Source organism: Colias eurytheme, chromosome 8 (assembly GCF_061535395.1).
Source record: "Colias eurytheme isolate Ceu_HAF_F1 chromosome 8, ilColEury1 Martin Lab GWU primary, whole genome shotgun sequence".
NCBI lineage: Eukaryota > Metazoa > Arthropoda > Insecta > Lepidoptera > Pieridae > Colias > Colias eurytheme.
The window spans coordinates 9,231,667-9,253,460 of record NC_142987.1 but is presented as its reverse complement, the minus strand read 5'-3'; the positions used below and the strand labels follow the sequence as shown (position 1 = coordinate 9,253,460).

The 21,794-nt window shown below is 30.7% G+C and overlaps 1 protein-coding gene across 1 annotated transcript; it reads right to left on the bottom strand.

The window, feature by feature from the left end:
• Positions 1-1,047: 1,047 nt before the first annotated feature.
• Positions 1,048-21,264, bottom strand: LOC149906710 (uncharacterized). Its single transcript, XM_090104887.1, has 2 exons — positions 20,306-21,264; positions 1,048-3,069 (listed from the first exon to the last, which is right to left on the bottom strand). Exons 1-2 carry the CDS (start codon positions 21,214-21,216, stop codon positions 2,823-2,825), a joined length of 1,158 nt encoding a protein of 385 aa, XP_089961013.1. The 5' UTR covers positions 21,217-21,264; the 3' UTR covers positions 1,048-2,822.
• Positions 21,265-21,794: the final 530 nt, after the last annotated feature.

The following is a 21,794-nucleotide window of genomic DNA, read 5'->3' as shown; positions in this document are numbered from 1 at the left end:
AGATAGTCCAGAAATTTATTTACAAAGATTTATTACATTCTTTGGTGAACTGAAAACTCAATTGTTCTATTTTTCCTTATAGAACAACGTTTATTCCAAAATATGACTTTTTTTTATTTGAATGATAGAATTATTTTCACAAAGCAACCAACTGATGACCTATTGAACCCCATAATTTGATCAGGCTAGTTCTGTCTATATCTATAATTCTCAATTTTGCTCTATGTTAAGATGTTATAATAGTTTAGTGCTTTTTTTTAGGAAAGCTAATACAAAAGTCGGACTAAGTAAGTAAATAATAATTATAAATATGAATTTTTTTTAAAAGGTGTTTCCAGAAATACTCTATTGTAATTAATAAAAGTTAAATGGGGATAATCTATAAATAAAACCATAAAATTCACATTCATATTTCATGTATTCTTTAAAATTCACATATTTTGTTTAAAATTGCACGTTCAACAATATTAAAACTACAATAGATTATAAAAAACAATTTTTGATAAACTTAAAAAATATCTAAACAAACTAACAACTAAATACATACTGGATATTGTCGTAGAGCATTATATTTTTGAAGTGAAACTTCTTTATCAGGGTTAGAAAAAAATTTAGTGTAACATTTTATCGTTACGCGTGACATTTTTCCGTTACGCGCCATCTTGATTCGACGTATTTCTGTTAAATTGCATAGGTAAGTATAATAAATTATTTTTTGAAAAAATAAGGTCATAAAGAAGTTTCACTTCTTACGTGTGTAGACTAGTACACGCACACGCAGGATTTTTAATTTCCTCGTTTGATAGCCGTTAAAGTGAGTAGAAGCGAATAAACTGATAACGTTATATTAATTAGCAATTATGAAAAAAATAATTTTAATTATGCCATGATAATGGACACCTGCTATATAAATAAATAATTAAAAAAATTGTGCTTATTTCGTTATCGATTAAAAATGCTTTACTATGCCATTTGAGTTATAATATTTTTGCTTGAAACTTACTTACAAAGGCTTCAGATTCTGCTAAAAAATGAAGAACATTGCAATCTTGAACAGATTCTTTATTAAAATTCAAATGTTCGTAATTAATATACCTACTTATATAGATACTGAATATCTAAAATTATACATAAAAGACAAGTAAAATTATTGAGCACAATTTTATGTATATAAATTCTTATGCCTAACTATATAATATAATGAAAACAGTTCGGACAAGGTTAATTATAGTAATACATGTATTATGAAAAAAAAAACGTTTTAATACGGAAAGCAATTAATTAAGCAATTAATTCGGTATATCAAATTATCTATTATTTTACTTTTTCTATTTTGAAATGAAATAAGTTCTTCTCGGATAGTTTTTATATAACTTGAAAGAAAAATAGTAATAGAATAAAAATAGAAAGAAAAATTAGTTTTATATTACGTACAAATGAATTTGTTCTACAGAGCATAATAGTATATTATATCTAATATTAAAAAAAAGCTTAAAATCTCATATCTTGAATTATAATCGAGGTACGTCTATATTTTATCAATAATCGCATGTATTATGCATGGTTTAACATGTAAAAATGCTAGAAAAAAACAACTATTAAAATGTGATGTTTTTAGAAATTTGTACTTCCGTTACAGTATATTAAAAGGCGTGTTATTTAGAATAATAAAATAGGGTAGGTACATTCAATTAAAATAAATAAATAAATTATTATGTATTTTTGTTTTGTTTTATGCTCTGGTGATGATGATAATGTTAGTTTTACCTTGAAGCCATTATTATAAAACAATAAAAATTCGGACTTAAAAAATAAACGCTTAGATTAATTATAACTTAGTATTTACATAAATAAAAGTAATTTTACAAATTTACTTTACATCACAGCAATTGCCTGAGAGTTATAAACTTAAATACTAACGTATAATATATTATATTAGAACTCCACAAGAAAAAAAAATCATGTTTTTTTTTTGTTTACTACATTATCTTTGGCCTACAGATCTTTACACTTGTCATTCTAAATTTTATTGCACATTCGCGCCTTTTTATCTTATAAAATATAATATAATCTTAAACACTGAGAGACGTGTCTTATGTATTTTTCTAGAAAAAAAACTAATGTCAAATAATTAAATATCATTAAGTACATTAAACGGTAAACCACTTCACAATATGGCAACATAAACTTACAAAATTCGACTTAAACAACGTGATATAAATAATTCTCAAATACGTCTTACAATAAAACTGGAATGTTTTTATAATTGATTAATCTAATAACTATTATTAAACCTTAATATTATGGTAACAACAATAATTATTGAAACGTCAAAAATACTTTATCAAAAATTCGTAGCTCTGAAAAATCGCTAAGACGTAAAGTGTACATCGTCAGAAAATACACTTAAACACTTAAAAAAATAATATGGACACTTCAACAAATCGGTTTTACAACCTTTAATTGACGGGACTAACCTTTAACAATCTTTGTTCTGTATACAACCATTGAAACTATTCCGATTCCTACTCTGAGCTTACGTGACCTTTCAAACATTTCTCGTAATATCTATCTAATTAATCTCCTCCATAATACCCTAATTCTTTCTATCATTGAAAACAATTAAGCTCTTGGACAATCCTCTTTTCATAACCAAACAATATCCTTCCATTCGACGCCCACCACGTAGCGCACTTAATACTTCTCTAACTACGAACAGTATTAGAAAGAATTGTACCAAGAGCGTACATTAACATTAACACAATCCTTCCTCCTCTGAGAATCAAATTATTGACCAAAATGTTAACCATTCCGAAGCTTAACTACGAATTTGAGAAGGTCATGTCGTGAACATCCAACTCCGATTTGACTTTGACGAAGTTGGGGTTGTCGGTTCTGAAGTCTGGTCCTTTGTGGCCGAATTGGTAGACGAGGCGAGCCGTGGGCACCGACACGAGCACTGACTGCCGGTAGTGGTACCGCATAGCTCTGCTGAATTTCTCGAACGTCATGTTGTCGTTCTGTTTCATCTGACCCCAAAGCTTCGCAACTTCGTCTGGTTTCACGAATCTGCAAAGATAGAAAATAACAATAGTACAGCTGTTCTGATTTTCTTGACAGGTGCTTCCCCTGTTTCTGTCGCTGATAAGGCATTAACGATTTAGACAATTACACCCTTCCGCATTCATTCTTATCAAATAATGACTTCTATTTCTAAGCCACTGTGGCCGTAATTATTCAAAAACAAAGTAAGAGTAATTTTGCTTTCTGGTACATTTTTAATTCAAGGTTTGTAAAGCAACTTGACAAGGTTAAAACTGATGATAATAAGACTCACGCGACGATTGATCGGTTATTAGAAAACAATGCAATTAAATTCATTAAAACATTGTTAAAGGAAGTGTGCATTACAAATATATTTCATGGTGATTCTGCGTTACTTTATAATAAACAAAATTTATAATAATCAAATATCAAATACGGGTATAACGTTGTATTTTACTTTCGAAACATTACTAGTCTACTAGAGACTTTTTCATTTCCAGCACTTGCCAACAGATTGTGAAATATTTACTCCATAAAACAGATGATTTCGAATCACCATTGGAATAATAATTTTCAAGTACATGCGAATAATAAAGTATTGAAACGAGGCGTACCTAAGCTAGACAAGTCATAACAGAGTCAAGTTCGACGTGCATCCAATACAACCTTGCATATAATTTGCAGATCATTAAATGAATTCTCAGGTAGTCTGCTTAAGGTATATAATAGGAGTAGGTATAGTGTCGAGTAATGATGCAAAATGTCCAGCTAATTGTGATCGGAGTCAAGGGCAACGTGTTGCAGCCATTATCAGCGAACAACGTGACGATAGCAAACGTGCAGGCTTGGTTTTAATATTTTTAATTACGTTACATTAGACAGCTTGTATGTACTGTAGCAGGAATATCTAATGGATTTTAGATGCGGTTAGCAACAGTATAGCTAACTGGGAGTTTGGGAGATAGTTTTGGACTGTGAAAAATAGCTCATTTTGTTTAGTATCAAATGATATGCTTATTGATCAAACTGAATTTATTTGATTATAATAATTCAGTTTATATTATGAACACAAGTGCAAGCCTTAAAAATCTGACCTTGTCTTGAAGCAAATAAAAACTTCAAGCAGATGAATGACGACTAAGCGTGTGCAAATATAGACAATGTTTAAAAATATAACAATATACCTATTATTAAGTATCGGATCAGACAATTTAAGTTATGAAGGTCCAAGTGAAGATTATAAAAAGTCTAACAATCTCATAAGTCAAAATTACAATAAAAAAGGAAGAATACGTAAAGACCCTTAAATACATGATTAATTGACGTCGAGTAAAAACATAAAATAACAAAATAAATAACAATAAGTAGATAAAAGCCAGGATTGCATTGAAATTTAAATAAAATCAATAACGTCCCCAACATCGCTAAAAGCAACAATTAATTGTTGATTAGTGTTTATTTCCATAGTTAGCATTGAAGTGCTAGGACGATTGGAACTCGCTTTATCAACAAACTGCCGTGGTTTATAGATCGTAAAATCAGCTACAGCTGTTGCTCACCACTCATGGCATTGAATTCTTGTCTGTTTATTTCATTATCAATTACGTTAATGAGGTTAGGAATACAAAATCATTTGCTAGGCAATGCGGATTCTTTCATTATAGCTGCTGTTGCAATCATTTCATATTTCTGGTTAAAGATTCTAAGGTAATGTAAATGAGTATCATATTTAATTGATCTATCAGTTACTTGTGAAACGTGCTATTTGCGATATCTCATTAATGCTTTCAAATCAATTCCGACATATTTAAACACGGTTTATTTTTAGTGTCGCGTTACCACTATTTTAAACACAAGACGCGGTTTCAATTACGACTGACTGCTATTCTTTTAGTTCTATTAGCTAGCTAATTAGATTTTTTTCATTCATTACCGATCATGTTTAGTCACATCCTGGTCGTTGCTTAAACGAGTCGTCAAATGGTTTATTGTTGAAGTGTCACGGACTAGTAAGGTTACATGGTCGTCATTTATTGTTATGGCTTTGCGTTTAGTATGCAAAGAGTGTTTATAGTCCACATTTCTCAGTACGAAGTTATTACTATCAACAACGATATCTCTTTTTTATTTTGCAAATGCTTTTAAAGTTCTATCTGATTGGCACTTAAAGCGTTTATTGTATTGTATGTTTTTTGTACACATTATTGTGGTCACGTTCGTTTTGAACGGTATTTATATTTTATACTCTACGATACCGTCAACAAATCGATATCCTAATGTGTACGAGTCAATGTGTCTTCTATATGTTCAAGCTATTCATCAACTGCATCAGTTACTATTATATCGGAATTATCATGGTCCTTAAACTGTATCGTTTCAGTGCTTTGGATACCTGCCATTTCAAAGCACTAGGATGCGTCTCACGTAGGCCTGTTCCTTGGCCCAACTGATGGTGCGATATACCACAAGGCCGGACCTCGACCTCGCAGAGGCGCGGCCAGCATCCAAATTTGTATGAATCACATACTGTGATACTAAGAACAGTTGACAAATCTTAATGTGAACTTGTTCATGTACATCGACGAAATTACTGGTAGGTTATACTACAAGGTCTAGATTAACAATTTAAGTGACATGCTCTACCAAAACACTTTATAAAACTTTCCCATATTCAATAATATTTGTTGTTTTATGTCAAATTATATTTAGGACTTCAATATTATCATGACCTATTGCATGACCATCTGTTCATGTAAACACAAGCAAAGTTTCATTATGCAATTCAATATATTTTGATGCCTTAATATGTAAAGTATTAAACTGCACATAAAAGCATCCAACTTGGAATTGTGACCGTCAAATTCTACTTTATGACCCTCAAACATATATCACTGTCCATAATAATATAATTTCTTTTATATGACATGTTATTGATATTAAATTGGAAGTTGATGATTCAGAAGCATTTTGTAATCGTATTTTCCATGTCATTTCATAATTATTATTAGCAGAAACATTTTTCCATACTTTGTTTTGACTTTGAGTTTTTAAAATGTCTTGTTAAAGCTTTAACAATAAAACATTTTGTTATTCTTACACAAGGATTTTCTCTTTACTGTGAAGACTGGATTAAGCAAAACTTGGCAAACAATATACATTTTATTATTACTGTATTTATATTCCACATGACTCTAAATTGACCTCATGCTAATCCGTTAAGTGATATAACACAGATTACCGTAAAGGTGTCATGAAAAACAACTTAATAAAACATTATGTTGTTAGTAGATGTAATAAAACCGGCCAAGTGCGAGTCGGGCTCGCGCACAAAGGGTTCCGTAGCAGCAAATATAATAAATTACAGTTAAATCAACCTATCTCAAAAACTATAAGAGATACTTTGATCAAACCAAAAATCGTTGAAAGAGTTAATTAGCATGCATCACCTCTATTTTTTTTAGAATTTTATACCCCGTAGTTATAAAAATAGAGGGGGGGGGACATACTTTTTACGACTTTGAGAGCTGATATCTCAAAAACCGTTCACTTTAAGAAAAATGTTTTTTAGAAAACTTTATATCATTTTAAAAGACCTTTCCATTGATACCCCACACGGGTATGTACATCGAAAAAAAAAATTTCATCCCTCAGTTACATGTATGGGGGGCCCCACCCCCAATTCTTTTTTTTACTATTTAGTGTCATATTTTTGTAGCGGTTCATACAACACATATTCCCATCAAATTTCATCACTGTAGTACTTATAGTTTCCGAGTAAATCGGCTGTGACAGACGGACAGACGGACAGACGGACAGACGGACATGACGAAACTATAAGGGTTCCGTTTTTGCCATTTTGGCTACGGAACCCTAAAAATGACCTCAATTTAAAAAATCTGTCTATTATGGTTTAAATGACGTCTGAGATACAATCTGCAGCTTAATAATTTAGCAAATACTTCTGTATAAAGATTTATATTTTGCAGAAAGCTAAATCTGGTTCTAAAACGCGTTTACGTACTTTCTTTTTTGCTTTTAAACTTATGTGAAGTTTATGAGTATTGAGTAATAGAACAAATAAATGTTTATAAGTAGTGATGGTTTTTATAATTAGCAATTTAATTCATTGATAGAACCTATGCTATTCTTCACTAACTATATTGTTTTCTTTGAGCGGTTAACAGTTGCAATATTGTTAAACTATACGATGAGTCAGTTGACATATATTAGTCCTTTAACTGTACATTATTGTTTAAAGTATCAACACTGTTTCATTTGTATTCGAGGTTGCTACAACGTGACTGAGCCGTAAACATGTTTTTGCAATTTTTAAGGATTCCTGGCCTTTGTGCGATGTCAAAATCTTTAATGGAACTTTTATTTTTTAGTATCTTAACGGGCTTCTTTTCAAAATTAATGTTTACTTCTTTGAGTTCGTATAATGTATCTAGATTCCAATTTATGTTAACAATTTTATTATCTTTGTATGTATATATTTGTAAATTATATATGTAGATATGTTTACCAGCCATTTGTCTCCATAACACAAGCGAAAAGCTTAATACGGGATCAAATCGTGCCGAGTGTGAAAATGCCCTGAAAAGGAAATCTGATAAGTACGATAAAAATAGGTACATCAGAGTTATTGTTGTCATTTTACAAAGCTAATAATAGTGTACAAACCTATCTCAATGATTAATTTCTTAGAGCATGGTTGAGGAAAATGTGAATGATGATACCTAGTACCTACTTTTTAACAACGAGTTTATCGTATTAAAGCGAGTTTTTTTAACTATGTATATTTATTACTTGTTGTACCCCGCGGTTTTACCCGTACTGATCGCGAGATAATAATATTTAGCCTTCCTGGGCTATCTAACACCGAAATAATTTTAAAATCAGGCCAGTTAGTTCCTGAGATTAGTGCGTTCAAACAAACAAACTCTTCAGCTTTTTAATAATGTAAGAGTGAGTATAAACATTTCTTCGTTACGTATACCTAATTGCAAAGCTTTGTTCTTTTTCATTTTGTCGGTCAAGGATTCGTATCAAGTGATGCGTAATGCAAATTATTGACTTCTGCTGGTATGGAGTGGCATTCAACCATGAAAGTGTCAAGCGATAGTCATATTTATTACAAGGGATGACGGTTTCATTTGCATTGTCGCAAATTTGGTGTTTTGTAAATCCCACGCCTATCGTAATGAAATATTTGAGGTTATGTGGAGGATATGTTTATAACTATATTTGGGCATATTGTTTTATGTATTCACTGTTTTGAGTTTGTTTTTGCGTTATTGTAATAAAAATTCGCAATGTGTTTCTTTTTATATTAAAACTTCATGATTCTCTGTCAATACAAGTCCTACTTCGATGACCATGCAATTTTTTTTCGCCACTTTTAGATACATCTTTCAGAGGCACAACATTCTGGTTGTAAATATACTGCAAAAGCATATCGACTTACTTATAGAGAAAAATCTCTTCAGCATAAAATTGGTAAATAAAATTTTTTGAGACTCTACTTACTTAAGTAACTGTTATCACTAAAATAAACAATATTGACATATTCCTGAAGTTTTTAAATACGCCGCAAGATCAATATTTATTTTTTTGTTAGTGTTATCATGATTGTATTATTTGTATAACTGATTAGATATAGAGTGGAGTATTTTGTATGCAATAACGTGCGAGATAGTAGCGTAGGTTAGGAACATAAGTCGTTACTAATATACATATACAGGGTGTCCCACTGTTGGTATACTAAGCTCAAAGGAGGTTATAGTTTTGCATACGCTGAGTAAGTAAAAAATACTTATAAAATTCCAGACGCATTTTTTTTCAAATAGATGAATTCTTAAAACTCTGTGTGTACACCCATAACAAGCAACCGGCCCAACTTTGCTACCAGCACGTGAGCTATAGGTACTATCGTTTAAGATTATGTTTTCATAGACTAAATGCTCACATTAGCGAAGCGGTATATGCCGACTGCGCGAAGCTAGAGATGAAAACTTGGATTTTCAGGAAAAATTTAGCAAAAATTTTTTGATGGAATTTTTGTTGTTTAAGTATTTTTTACGTGATCAGTGTATGCAAAACTACAAGTCCCTTCGCGCTTAGTATACCAATAGTGGAACACCCTGTATATATGCAAAACGTATTTTTTTTCTCTTCGTCACGTCGCAACTCGCAAGCGATTATAGATAGAAAATTAACATAGGCTACTTTTAAACGCGGGTCGGTGAAACATCTAATTTTCTTCGTCTTAAATAATTATATAGACACATATTTTTAAACAATTTTGATATAAGTACTTATTGCGTAAGTATACTTAACCTGAAAAATATTATGTTATGTTATACTTATGTCGCTGTAAAGTTTCGTGAAACAGCAACAAAGATGCTACCAACCATCCATAAGAAGTTTAGCATTTATTTTATTAGTAGGACTAGTAGGATAGGTGTTCATTCATAGACAATATTCACATAAAAACTCCGGGAGAGCCGGCAGAAGTGAAAACTTGATTAACTATTAACGTTCAGCATGTTTGATATTTTGGAATGGTATCCGTCTTACGCATGGAATATAAGGGCTAAAAAAAAACATCCGTCTTACGCTTTTTCGATCAGGCCACGTGTCCTGACGCGAGTTTAAGATTTTATACCCAACGCCGCTAAAGAAGTTTTCACTTCAAAAAAAAACATAATTATTTCGAACTCCACAGAGCAACGGACGAAGCACGCTCAAACAAGGCGAACATGCGCCATTTTATTTAAAGATCATACATCAAACCTTAAACAGGTTATACATACAGATTGTATGATAATTATATTGTATATATATATGAGTAACAATTGGTACCTGAGTTGGGAAAGTACCGATAAAGTTTGTAGACTAAGACTAAGATTACTAAGACTAAGATACTTTGCATATGAGTGAAATCCCGTGGTTAAAAATCCCCTTGATTATGCAAATTGTGAGAATTAAAATACTATACATGTAACTAAATTATTCATAGAAATTGGAATAAATTCGTTATTATTCATTTGATCAAAACAATTGTGTCATTTTTGAGGTTTTTTTTGTTGTTGTAATATTTTCTCTTATGCACAAAGTATTAAATCTGTGTTGCAACTTGCAATAATATCGCCTTTCTGCTCTGATATTGTAAAAAGAAAATATTTGTTAAAATCGTTAGTTTGTTATATAAATTAGGAACCATGTTATAATATGTGTATTGTGTACCTATTCGCAGTATTTAGAATGTAAATATATCTAAGAAATTATAATAATATGTTTAAAGGAATGATTTTTTTTCGCAATAAAGTTTCAAAATAATTAAATAATATAGATAGGAAATATTGATTCAAAGCTTTGACTTCAGGTTAAACGTACTAAAATAGAACATTATTAATTTGTACAAATCAATATCAATAAGAATTGGTCTAAATAATTCATTGTGTTACAAATTACTTTCTCTTATTCCAATACGTTTGGTTTAAAAATAGTTTATGGATATAAGTTATCTATGTTGTAATGAGCAGCTGATAACGTTATCGTTAAAACTAGAAGTATAGGGTTTTATTTTAGTTTAGCCACAGTGTAAAATTTTCTATTCTCAGTCAAATTTATATAATAAAAAATATTAATTACTTTAGGGTTGATATTACGGTAGAGTTTTTTAAATAGAATTATTAATAATTTACATAAATTAATGATTTAAAATTGTACGTTTATCATTACGTTTTATGAAATATTTAGCCAATTTCAATCAAACTGCAGAATACAATTTCCCTTGTATTAGGAACGATCAATTTAATGATTGACTTGTTATATCTAAAATACTAGCTTTCCGCCCGCGGCTTCGCCCTCTTTGTCTAAAACATAATAAATTATATACTAAAACCTTCCTCTTGAATTACTCTATCTATTAAAAAAACCGCATCAAAATCCGTTTCGTAGTTTTTTCATACATAGGGACAGAGAAAGCGACTTTGTTTTATACTATGTAGTGATACTGATTATTATACATATACGATATACATACTATATTAGTAAGAAGTTTTATTATAATCTAAAATTTCTTACTAATACAGTACTAATACGGATTCTTAGAAACTATACCCATTTCAGAAAAATGTGCAATTATAAGCACAACAAATCAATTAAGCAGTAATTTTCGTGTCTCTACGTCAGTACTGTATTTTTATTTTTTATAGTTCAAAGAACCGATTATTCGTTCGAAAATTGTTTCCCTTTTTAACAGTGGACCGAAATAACAAAATTGAACTTTATAGCAAACAGGTTAGGGTTTAAATTTGCAGTTTTTAAGAATTGAGTAGTTCTGAAATTCGTAATTTGAATTTCAGGAATAACAAATGTGTAACGGAATTTCTTATACGTTTCAGAACATTTAAATTTTAATGTTAGGTACCTACTAAAATAACTCGAATGAATAATTAATAAATAATAGTTAAAATACCTACTACTTATTAAACCTACAAACCGCACTATTAATTATTATCTTACAAGAAAACCTAACGATAATTTTTGCCAATCAAAATTATATATAATTTCCAATTCATAATACTTAATTGCGATAGCATTTTTCTTTATTTTCCTCTTTAGATATAACTTTGCATGTAGCCACTTTATCTATAAATACAGACCAATAAGAATCTTGATAGATTAAAAAGAAAACGACCAAATTTTTCATCCAACCAATGAGTGAGGCAAAAACAACTGGCCACAGATAACGAATAAAAAAAATGAATTTGTAAAAAGAACGCCCCAACGGCCAACACTACAAATGTCAAAATATTCGAATGTCAATTTGTGCAGATCGATCGTTCGCGAGATAAATCACATTTACAATTTTTTCCACGTTTTCCTCATGCCGTCTCGCTCGCACCAGTCAGATGCCATCGCTTCTTATAATTGCAACGCTATTTTTATCGCGCGATAAGGTCGCGTTATATTAGTGTTTTTTCATGAATTGTTACATCAAAATAATTAATAATTATGTTGGATTACTAAATGTTATCAAAAACCCAAAAATTTATAATAAACATAGTTGATTTCCTCAAACGGCTCTTTACTTCTTTAGTGTCAATAAAATAAAAACGTGGAGAGAAAATCCCCGAACGAAGCAGATACTTATAAGAATTTGAATTAATTTTTATTTACTAGATTAAAAAAAAACATACTGTATAATAACTGTAGTGCATATTTTGTATGTTAGTAGAAATGGTTTTTTAATTTTTTATTTACTTGTATATAAAGCAAAAATTAAGGACAATTTAAAACAAGTGTGAACACAGCGTTAATCTCATTAATGCGTCCGCGCATACAAGCATGTGTGTGTGAAATTGCGTAGCAGATAATATTCGAAATCCTAAAATATTGATAACACCTGCAATCATCAAATCTGTAAACTAAGTCATCAGTTAGCGATAAAAACAAAAACAACCGAGCGATCGAATGAATCATATTAATTGATTATGATATAACATAAAAAAACCTTAGTCATTTTCTAATAAACCCATTCACCCACATGCCTGCGGCATACGTCACTAGTGTACTAAATAGTACTATATCAGTGTGAGTGAGTGTGTATGTGTGCGAATCGACGCAGGGAAATCCCGCTGTGCAAATTGTTGTATCACTTTATTTTCAGGGTTCCTCGAAACTCGTGTGATTGTAAGCAATTTTCATTATAACCTATCGCACATTTTCAGTGGTTATTTACATTATGATATAGGTATTGTTTTTACTTTAAAAATAAATCTGATATATCATTGTGTTAAGAATATTTTAATTGTACATATTGTCTTCTTAGGACAGAGATAATGTGAAAGAAAATTCTGTGTTTTTGAAACTTTTTTTCTTATAAGAAATAAGTAAGTGGAAATCTTACTGGATTATTTAATTGGTACTTATTAGATGAATTAATTATTATTATTGGAACAATTAACATATAAGCTATTACTTATACAAATATTAATCAAACATACCATGTGAAGTAGGATTTGAACTAATAACACAAACACATGAATAAATACATTATTTTATATTGCCATATATTGTGCAAAGTTCCAAGAAATCAGTATAAATGATGCCAAGAACGAATGAAGCGTGTATTTTATTCAAAAGTCGGCTTGTGAAGCAATATAGGTAGGTACATAAGTTTAAAAGGGGGTATTTCACATAGGAAAACGGTATAAACATAAAGAAAAATAATAATTAATAGATAATTAATAAATAAATAAAATTAATAACAAATTTAGTCGTTCATACAGCAATTATTAAGATGTAATTCAATGATATTCTGGCCTTTAAAATAAAATAAAAAATGGAATCCAGAACACTTAATTTTTAATCTGTGTAAACATCAAATCACATGAGAATAATTCCAACGCTTTAGAATTCTTCTACAGAGATGCCATAATATAATCTTTGCTGCTGTTTGAAAGCAAATAAAACATTTTTTATAGAAATAATAATAATCCCAAAAGATTGTGGGTGTTTAAACGTTTACTTTTTATACATATAGATACTAGATAGATGTATGTATTGGTATTTTTAGAGGAATAATCTTTAGTGTTGAGTCATACTGACTTTTTGTTTGTTTATTACCTAATCAATCGATTATTGATTGTTATGTAAGTGTCAGATAAATGTTTCATAAACCATATCTTATAAATATAGCAATAATTATTTATTTAGGTATATAAATACAAGGGGCTTTTTGTTTGCAAAAGTTTACAAAAAAAAAATATTATATTGTAACGCTGAAAAATTTGTTTCGTTGGTTAGTTGAACTCGGTAAACTTTCTGTCAGTGTTCGGTTTATCAAGAAAGGTTATACGGGTAAAACCGCGTTGCAAAACTATTTAACTATAAAAATAAGATTCTTACCGAATATATTACTTAACTAGCTTTCCGCCTGCGGCTTCGCCCGCGTTTTCAAAAAAAAACCCGCATCGTTCCCGTTCCCGTGGGATTTCCGGGATAAAACCTAGCCTATGTCACTCAGAAATGATGTAGCTTTCCAACAGTGAAAGAATTTTTCAAATCTGCCAAGTAGTTTCGGAGCCTATTCAATTCATACAAACAAACAAACAAACAAAAAATCAAACCTTTCCTCTTTATAATATTTGTATAGATGTATAGATTTATACAATTTAAAACAACAATAATGAATTATCACATATTCCTAATTTACACAAATATTAATTACAAGTTTCAACAATTAACATGTCAATTCACATTAAAATAAAATTATGATTAAAGAAGCCTATTCCAAAATATTATAATCAGATGTTTTTTTCAAATCGCGCCATATTTTTATTCAAGTACCTACCGTTCTTACACGTGTAGATTTTTTTGACATAATGGGTCATAAATATGTTTTTTATTTACGGTTTTTTGTTCGCTTATGAGTTTGTTTGGCAAAGATATTATTATGTACCTACTTCTTATATGTTATAATTTATTATTTAACGGAGTATATAAAAGACTTTCCGGAAGTTGAGGATGTGAATTCATTTAAAGGAAATGTTTTTTTAATTATTTTGCAGTTGCATTATTATTTATTATATTTTTTTCAAATAAAAACTTAAAAACAAGATTATGTCCTTTAAATAATGTCCATAATTAACCGACAACAAAAAAAAATCTGACAATTAAAGGTTCCTCAAACATTAATGACCCGAAATGAATTAGAAAATAAAATTAGAGAGCTATTATAAACCTATTATCAAAATTAAGGAGAAAAACTGTTAGTTTCAAAGATTTCATTCATCTAACAAAGTAAGGAACGACCGAAAAACAAAGAAAACTTAAGGCCGATTGAAGCAAGCCTACCCGGAAGGGGGGTCTACTAATCAATATAATAGAGCCACTATGAGAAAAAAATGTTGATACATATACCTATGTAGATGTTTTACGCATCTTTCCTGGCAAGCGAAATTCGACTTTGTTGCTACAGGACTAGAGTCAAAATCGGAAAGGATCACTCTACACGCGGCTGCCCTAGTTATAAATAGATTTTCACGAAAAAGAAATGTTACAGGGACTTTGGTGCAAGCTGTGTACAGAGTAATAATGTTCAGAGAGTTTTCTAATCATCGGTAGTGTTAAATGAATATATTTTTATTGTAAATAAAGTTTTTTTGGAAGATTTTGATGTGTAAAATATTGTACATCATGTTTATATATCACCCTTAGGGCTGATTTTTCAATCCTTGGTTAAAACTTATTCGTCGAATAATGTATAAAACTACCATTTTAAAAACGTTTTCTAATTGCCCGTATTTGACTGTTTACGTGACGTTTTTAATATTATCGTGTAATACTTTATTGGACGGTTAAGTTTTATCCAAGCATTGAAAAATCGGCCCTTAGTACCTAATTTATGTTTTATGATACAATCCTAGAAAACATTACGGTATACAAATCACCATTTTTAATGTATGACTTCAATAAGTAATCATAATAATTACTACACGAGAGCCAATTAAGCACAAAACTAAATTAATTACACCGGATGAACTGCGTTACATTATATATATTTATGTATTGTTTGCGTTATGGTCAGCTTATATTATTGTACTAATTGGTTATTATTAGGCCGTGTAAACAAGGACAAATGATAATGTTTTATGTCAAAGTTACAGTGCGATAGGCTCACCCATGTCTTACCATACTTGTACGTACTACAATAATATTATAAAGCTGAAAAGTTTGTTTGCACGCGCTGAACTCAGAAACCACGGGACCGATTTTAAAAAAATATTAGCGATGGATAGTCCAGTTATCAAGGAAACTATAATATATATTATGATTATCCACCAATAGGAGCGGAGCAATGCGGGTAAAACCACGGGGCGCAGCAGTTATACATATAGCTCGAATAAAGTAACACCAAAATATATACACAGAAAGGCTTCTTTAATAAATAATAATAATAAATAATGTTTTATTATTATTGCGCTCTTCTTGAAAGATGATTTCTTATACATGCGCGCCGCTTTTAATTTGTTTTTCTTAAGAGAAAAACTGACGAAAAATTATTTTTATAAATATTATTTATCGACTTTAATTAGTCACCATTCATCAATCAGTATACATTATCTTTGATAAGTCATTATTATCACATATGAACGTTTCGGTGTTAACTTAAAAACTGATTAGTGATTATTCATTCTGATTATTTATCGCAATATTTATTGTCTTTTCTATGACGACGATAAGGCGCATCTTTCTGATAAATGTGATAATGATATATAATATTATCAATAGGTATGTATCAGGAGAAATGTTTATTGATATTCGACTTTATCTGTTTATCTCTATCTCGATGGTTTATCTACGATGTTAATCCTAGCAAAATATTTATCCTCTAGCCTCTCATACATTGCACTAAAATCGATTAAACCCGCTTTATGTTACAAGAAGATGAATAAAATTTTTGAATATGAACATACAATTTATTTGTATATTCATTATCATTTAAATCATTGTACCTACTTCCTGAACTTAAAAAAATTCAATGCCATATAGCGCCTGCATGCACTGTATGTTTTATCTATGTATATTATATCGTATAAGAACTAAGATCCTTAAAAAACATTAATTAGTCTATATTTTTTTTCGGTTGCCTCTGTGTCACATTAGTCTCGTTCTAATTTCTCTGGACCACACTCTCACAGACGCAATTAAGGCTAGCGTACACGAGCCGTTGGGGGTGCGCCACCCCGTGAGGGGAAAAATGCGAGAGAAAAACGCGCCGAGCGGAAGCGGCGACACGTGACTCGATGCTGCCCGGGGTTGCCATGGCAACCGCTCCCTTTTTATTTTTATCCACATTTCGTTAAAAATATTCTGCGTATGAAAGTGTGTTTTTTGGGAATTCGTCTTCAAATACATTGCAGATAATAGTTGGATGTTGTAAAACATAAAATTGTATAACACAAATGACCTACCCTAAATTTTACCGTAAAAGGAAAATTATTCAACCTATTGTATATGCTCAATGCTGTTCTTAAGGAAAACGTAATTTTTTATCATACATATCATTATGTAAGGCCATTGATAAAATATATTACGGTAAAAGTAGTATTATTTGGCAAACAACGTTTTCTTCCTTTATTCGTCCTATTCATTCTAATTATTCTATTAAAATGTCTAATATAACCTTAAACTGAACTTTATTCCAAATATGAAACGATATCAAAAAACCCAGCATTTTCAGAGAATTCTTTAAAAACATTTTTAAGAAAAACAAAGAAGCATTTGGTAATTTTATCTATAGGAAAAATTCTTAACACCTACGCCAAAGAAAGCGGTACCGGAAGTGGAGAGGCGTCCTTGAGGCTCCGTGGCAACGAAAAAAAAAATCTATAACAAGAGGGGTGGCCTAGTTACTATACTAGCCCGGAGACGTGGCTTGTACTCTATTCCTTCTCCTTCCTATATATTTAGTATTATTTTGTACAGTCTATGTACTCATTACTCTGTTTTAAAGTTAGTAAATAATACACAATATGTGCACACATTTTTAGATAAATTGCTATACTAGGCTATTTAACATAACCCTGTTTTTTATTAATTAATGTATATTAGAGTTATCATTATTTTTAGTTTAAACTTAAAGATTATTAACTATAATGTTTCTATTTATTTCGCTAACAATACATACACATATAATATCTACGGGCCTTATATCTACTTAAAATTTGTGTACAAAAGCTTTTTAGTTATATAACTATTATATTTTTGTTTACCAAAATTATTTGAGTAAATAATCGTATTTTGGCAGTTGGCAGATAAAAAACGTGAATTTGTACCATTTTGTACTAAGGTATTTTCGAAAAATCCTTTATCGAATTTTGGCATTAGAACAGGTTTGCTTTGTACAAAATCACGAATCTTTATAATCGATTCGAAACAAATTGTAAATTTAAAAGTTTTTATAGCAAGACGTATATACACTAATAATATGTATATTGTGTACAACATTAATAATTCTAATAAGTTACACCATCTATAAGCGGATATGTATTGTCTGTTATTCATAACAATAAAATTGAATTATTTGCAATAAGTCGACTTTGATTTCAATGATAATTTTTAGAATTACATACACAACATTAAAAGCTAACAATTTTAATTGAACTTAATAACCAGACTATATGTATTCCACGTAAACACGATTATGTACTATATTCTAAGAACACTTAGGTTGAAAACCGGTTACAATGCGAGTTAATAAATACCCAAACATAGAAAATAATGTTTACATTGCACACATGCTCACAATTCAATATACGAGCATTTGTATATAATACACATACATTCGGTAGGTGTGTCCTAGTTATGTAATGTTCCTTAAGCAGAGGAATATTAACATAATTCTTTTGAGTATGTGTGTGTAATACCAATTCGCCAAATATCTTTAACGTTAATTCATTGAGACATGTCATATTTTTTAAAAGCTCTTATATTATATTTTTAATAAAAAATTATTTAAAATAACGAAGCTGAAAATAGAACAACCTGTTCCTAAAACGAATTTGACATTTGATTATATAATGATTAAATATAGTGACCAATAGTGACAGAAATAAAAGAAAATGCATTAATGCATTCATATTGGACTAAGCTTTTGCATATGTGATTAATGAAAAAAAAAAACGTAAAACCTAATAAAATAAAAATGAAGGTCAGAATCGCGAAGTTGGAACACAATTGCCCACAGCGGATGATGCTACACCATTTGAGACTTTATGACATTGTAATAAAACTCAATATGTGTACATCACAAACGTGTGAGCCATTAGCAAGGACAGATCCACAAGGTTAAGGCAAGCATAAAAACGTGGGCATGAGAATCACAAGCAAAAGATGTAAAAACTATAAGATACAACAAAACTAAGAGTCGTTAATCTGTTGCATTTATACCGAAAATCTCATCATACCTAACATGATATATAAGAGCTGCTAAGCTATGTAAAAAATATAACAATATATTTAACACAAAAAATTACATAGGTTAAAGACGCATAATGATTTAAGAATCAGAAAATAATGTACTTATGGACATGGAGATGTCGTTATTCCTTTAGCAATGTGAAAAATAAAACTAGTTCATGGAAAACTTCCCTTGCTTTATTTACATTATAAAAAGTAACATTAAAAAGTATTGCTAATATGTAAATAGTTTTCAACGTTAACACGAAAGGCAAATTGTAGAGATAAAAATTTAATTTAAACATAAGCCCTATATATTTCAAATCGCTCTACACAGTTTGAATTTATGTAGAGCTTTAAAAAAATAATAATGAGTAAACAACAAGTCTCAATCTTGATTCATAACCAGTCTTAGTTCAACAATTATTCTGTTATTAATTTCCGATGATGCAATTCAACAAGCAGGTATAAAACATCATAACTGAGAAAATACAATTTATAAATTTTCATAGAGAAATATGAAAATAAAGAAAATTGTTCAATTCTAGCCTTTTGTTTTTAAACCGAATGAAGAATAAACAGTCACGTGTAATTATGTTATAAAATCTACATCGACTCTACCAATTAAAAATTTATTATTTAATAACAAATTACACTTAAAAGTATACTCAATTACTAGTTAATCGAATCTAATTATTCTTAATGGAATTGTCAAGTTCTAAGAATTTTATAGCATTTTTTAATGGCAGTTAGGTATTTTCATAAATAACTACATAATATGCATTAAAGGCAAAACAAGTCACTTTACTTATATTCCTTATAAAGAAGTTGAAAAATCAGTTAATATTTTATCACGTGTATTTAATCTTAACTGTATGAATCACTTTTCTCATAGTTAAACGTAATAAGGTATCTAGATAGTTTTACTGTAATTTGTAGTAGATCACTACTCCTTTTCAATTTAATAAATTAAAAAGTTGTTCATTTCAATTTCAATTTCGCACCTTCATTAGTTAATTGTTCTAAAGTAATTAATATGTATTTACAGTTTATTGTCGAGTTAATGTTTTCTATGATAAAACAATGGGTCCTAAAATGCATTCATCGCAGCCATCAGCACGTACGAGAGGTATTGTTTCAACGTTTCATATCATTGCAATTAGCATGTGCCAACCCACGTGTCTTAAAGGATCTAAATGCATTCAACAACAGAAATTCCAGTCACGAACACTTGTGCAAATCACATACATAAACAACAACACTAAATTCATGGAAACTAACTCACCTGAATTTTCCTTGCGAGTAATCCTCCCATTTTATAATAGATGGACAATATTTCTCATCAAACAATAAATTTCTTAGGAACTCCGGGACGGACACGCTTCGTGGACGCTTGCCAACTTTTCTGCCGCTGCCTTTCGGCCTGCCGGGAGGTCTCTTAAACAATTTCCGCTTGTCTTCGTCATCACTTGACTTGCTTCCATCACTACCGTAGGCACATTCAGGTGATGCGGTTTCCGGTGATCCAAAAACATCCTCAGCGTCATCACTCGAGTCAGCTGGCTGCATAAAACTGCCGTCGTTCGGCTTATAATCAGACGCATATAACCTATTCTTATTGTGATCAATAGAGTCCAAATCCAACATAGTTTGCACAGATTCTTGATTTTGATAGGGATCCGCATATTTCAACACCGTGGAGTGCCGCAACATTTCTTCACTCAAGCGAATCTGCAGCTTATCATATAATATATCTGCTATCCTCCGTGATACGATGGGATCAATGCTAGGGTGCATCATTCTGTGAAAAATATCGTCACGTCCAAAGTTTTTGAACTCTATACCGGGAACTCTCAAGTTGTAAAAAGGTATATCATAGCAATTATATCCCTCGTTGACGGCGCAATCGTAAATCCAAGAGAAAGTATCATCAGCTGACCAGTCGATGACGCCTTTGTATCTCCAATCCTCCTGGCGGTAAGATTCGCGAAGGTTGACGAGATTGTGGTATACATTGGTGGCAGAATCAACTTCGGGTTCGGCGAGAACATCATAAGTGGTGTAATAGTTTCCGTAAGTGCACGTAGCGGATCCCTTTTTGAAAACTTGGAAGTCGTCGAGGCGCGCGGGCGCCGGCGACTGCGGCAGATAATAGTCACACATGTTTTGATCGTAAGGGCGCGCGTAGTCAATCATGGCAACGTGCGGAGTTGCCGGCGGTTCGCGACAGAATGGGCGGCGGGAGCGAGGTGCGCGTTATTCATACCGCGATATCTCAGCCCAGTTTTGTTTACTCTCGCTACTCGTGATCTGCGTGCTGCGTACGCTAGTAGGACACGCTTTTCTTGTACTATTGTTTTTGTTTACGAAAAGGCACTCAATTTTGGCAAACATGTCATTGAATAAATGTTTTGATATCCTCGATTATTAGAGGATACACTCGTGTTAAGTAATAACGGATATATGTACTTTGATTAGATATGGAATTGTTGTATTGTATACCTACAATTTGATAAAGATGATGAGACACTATTTCGTTATCGATATTGAAATAAATATAAAATTGTGTTTATGTTATTATATTTTCCTTAATAAACTAATTTTCATTGCAAAAAAATTTTTATACTTAATATTATGATCATAATATTGAGATGCCTCAAAAGACTCTACGATAACAAATTAATTAAGTATATAACTATATTTTGATTGCCCAAAATTTTACGGATTGACATTAAATGAGTCAAAGTACATATAAATTATATTTTAAAATACAA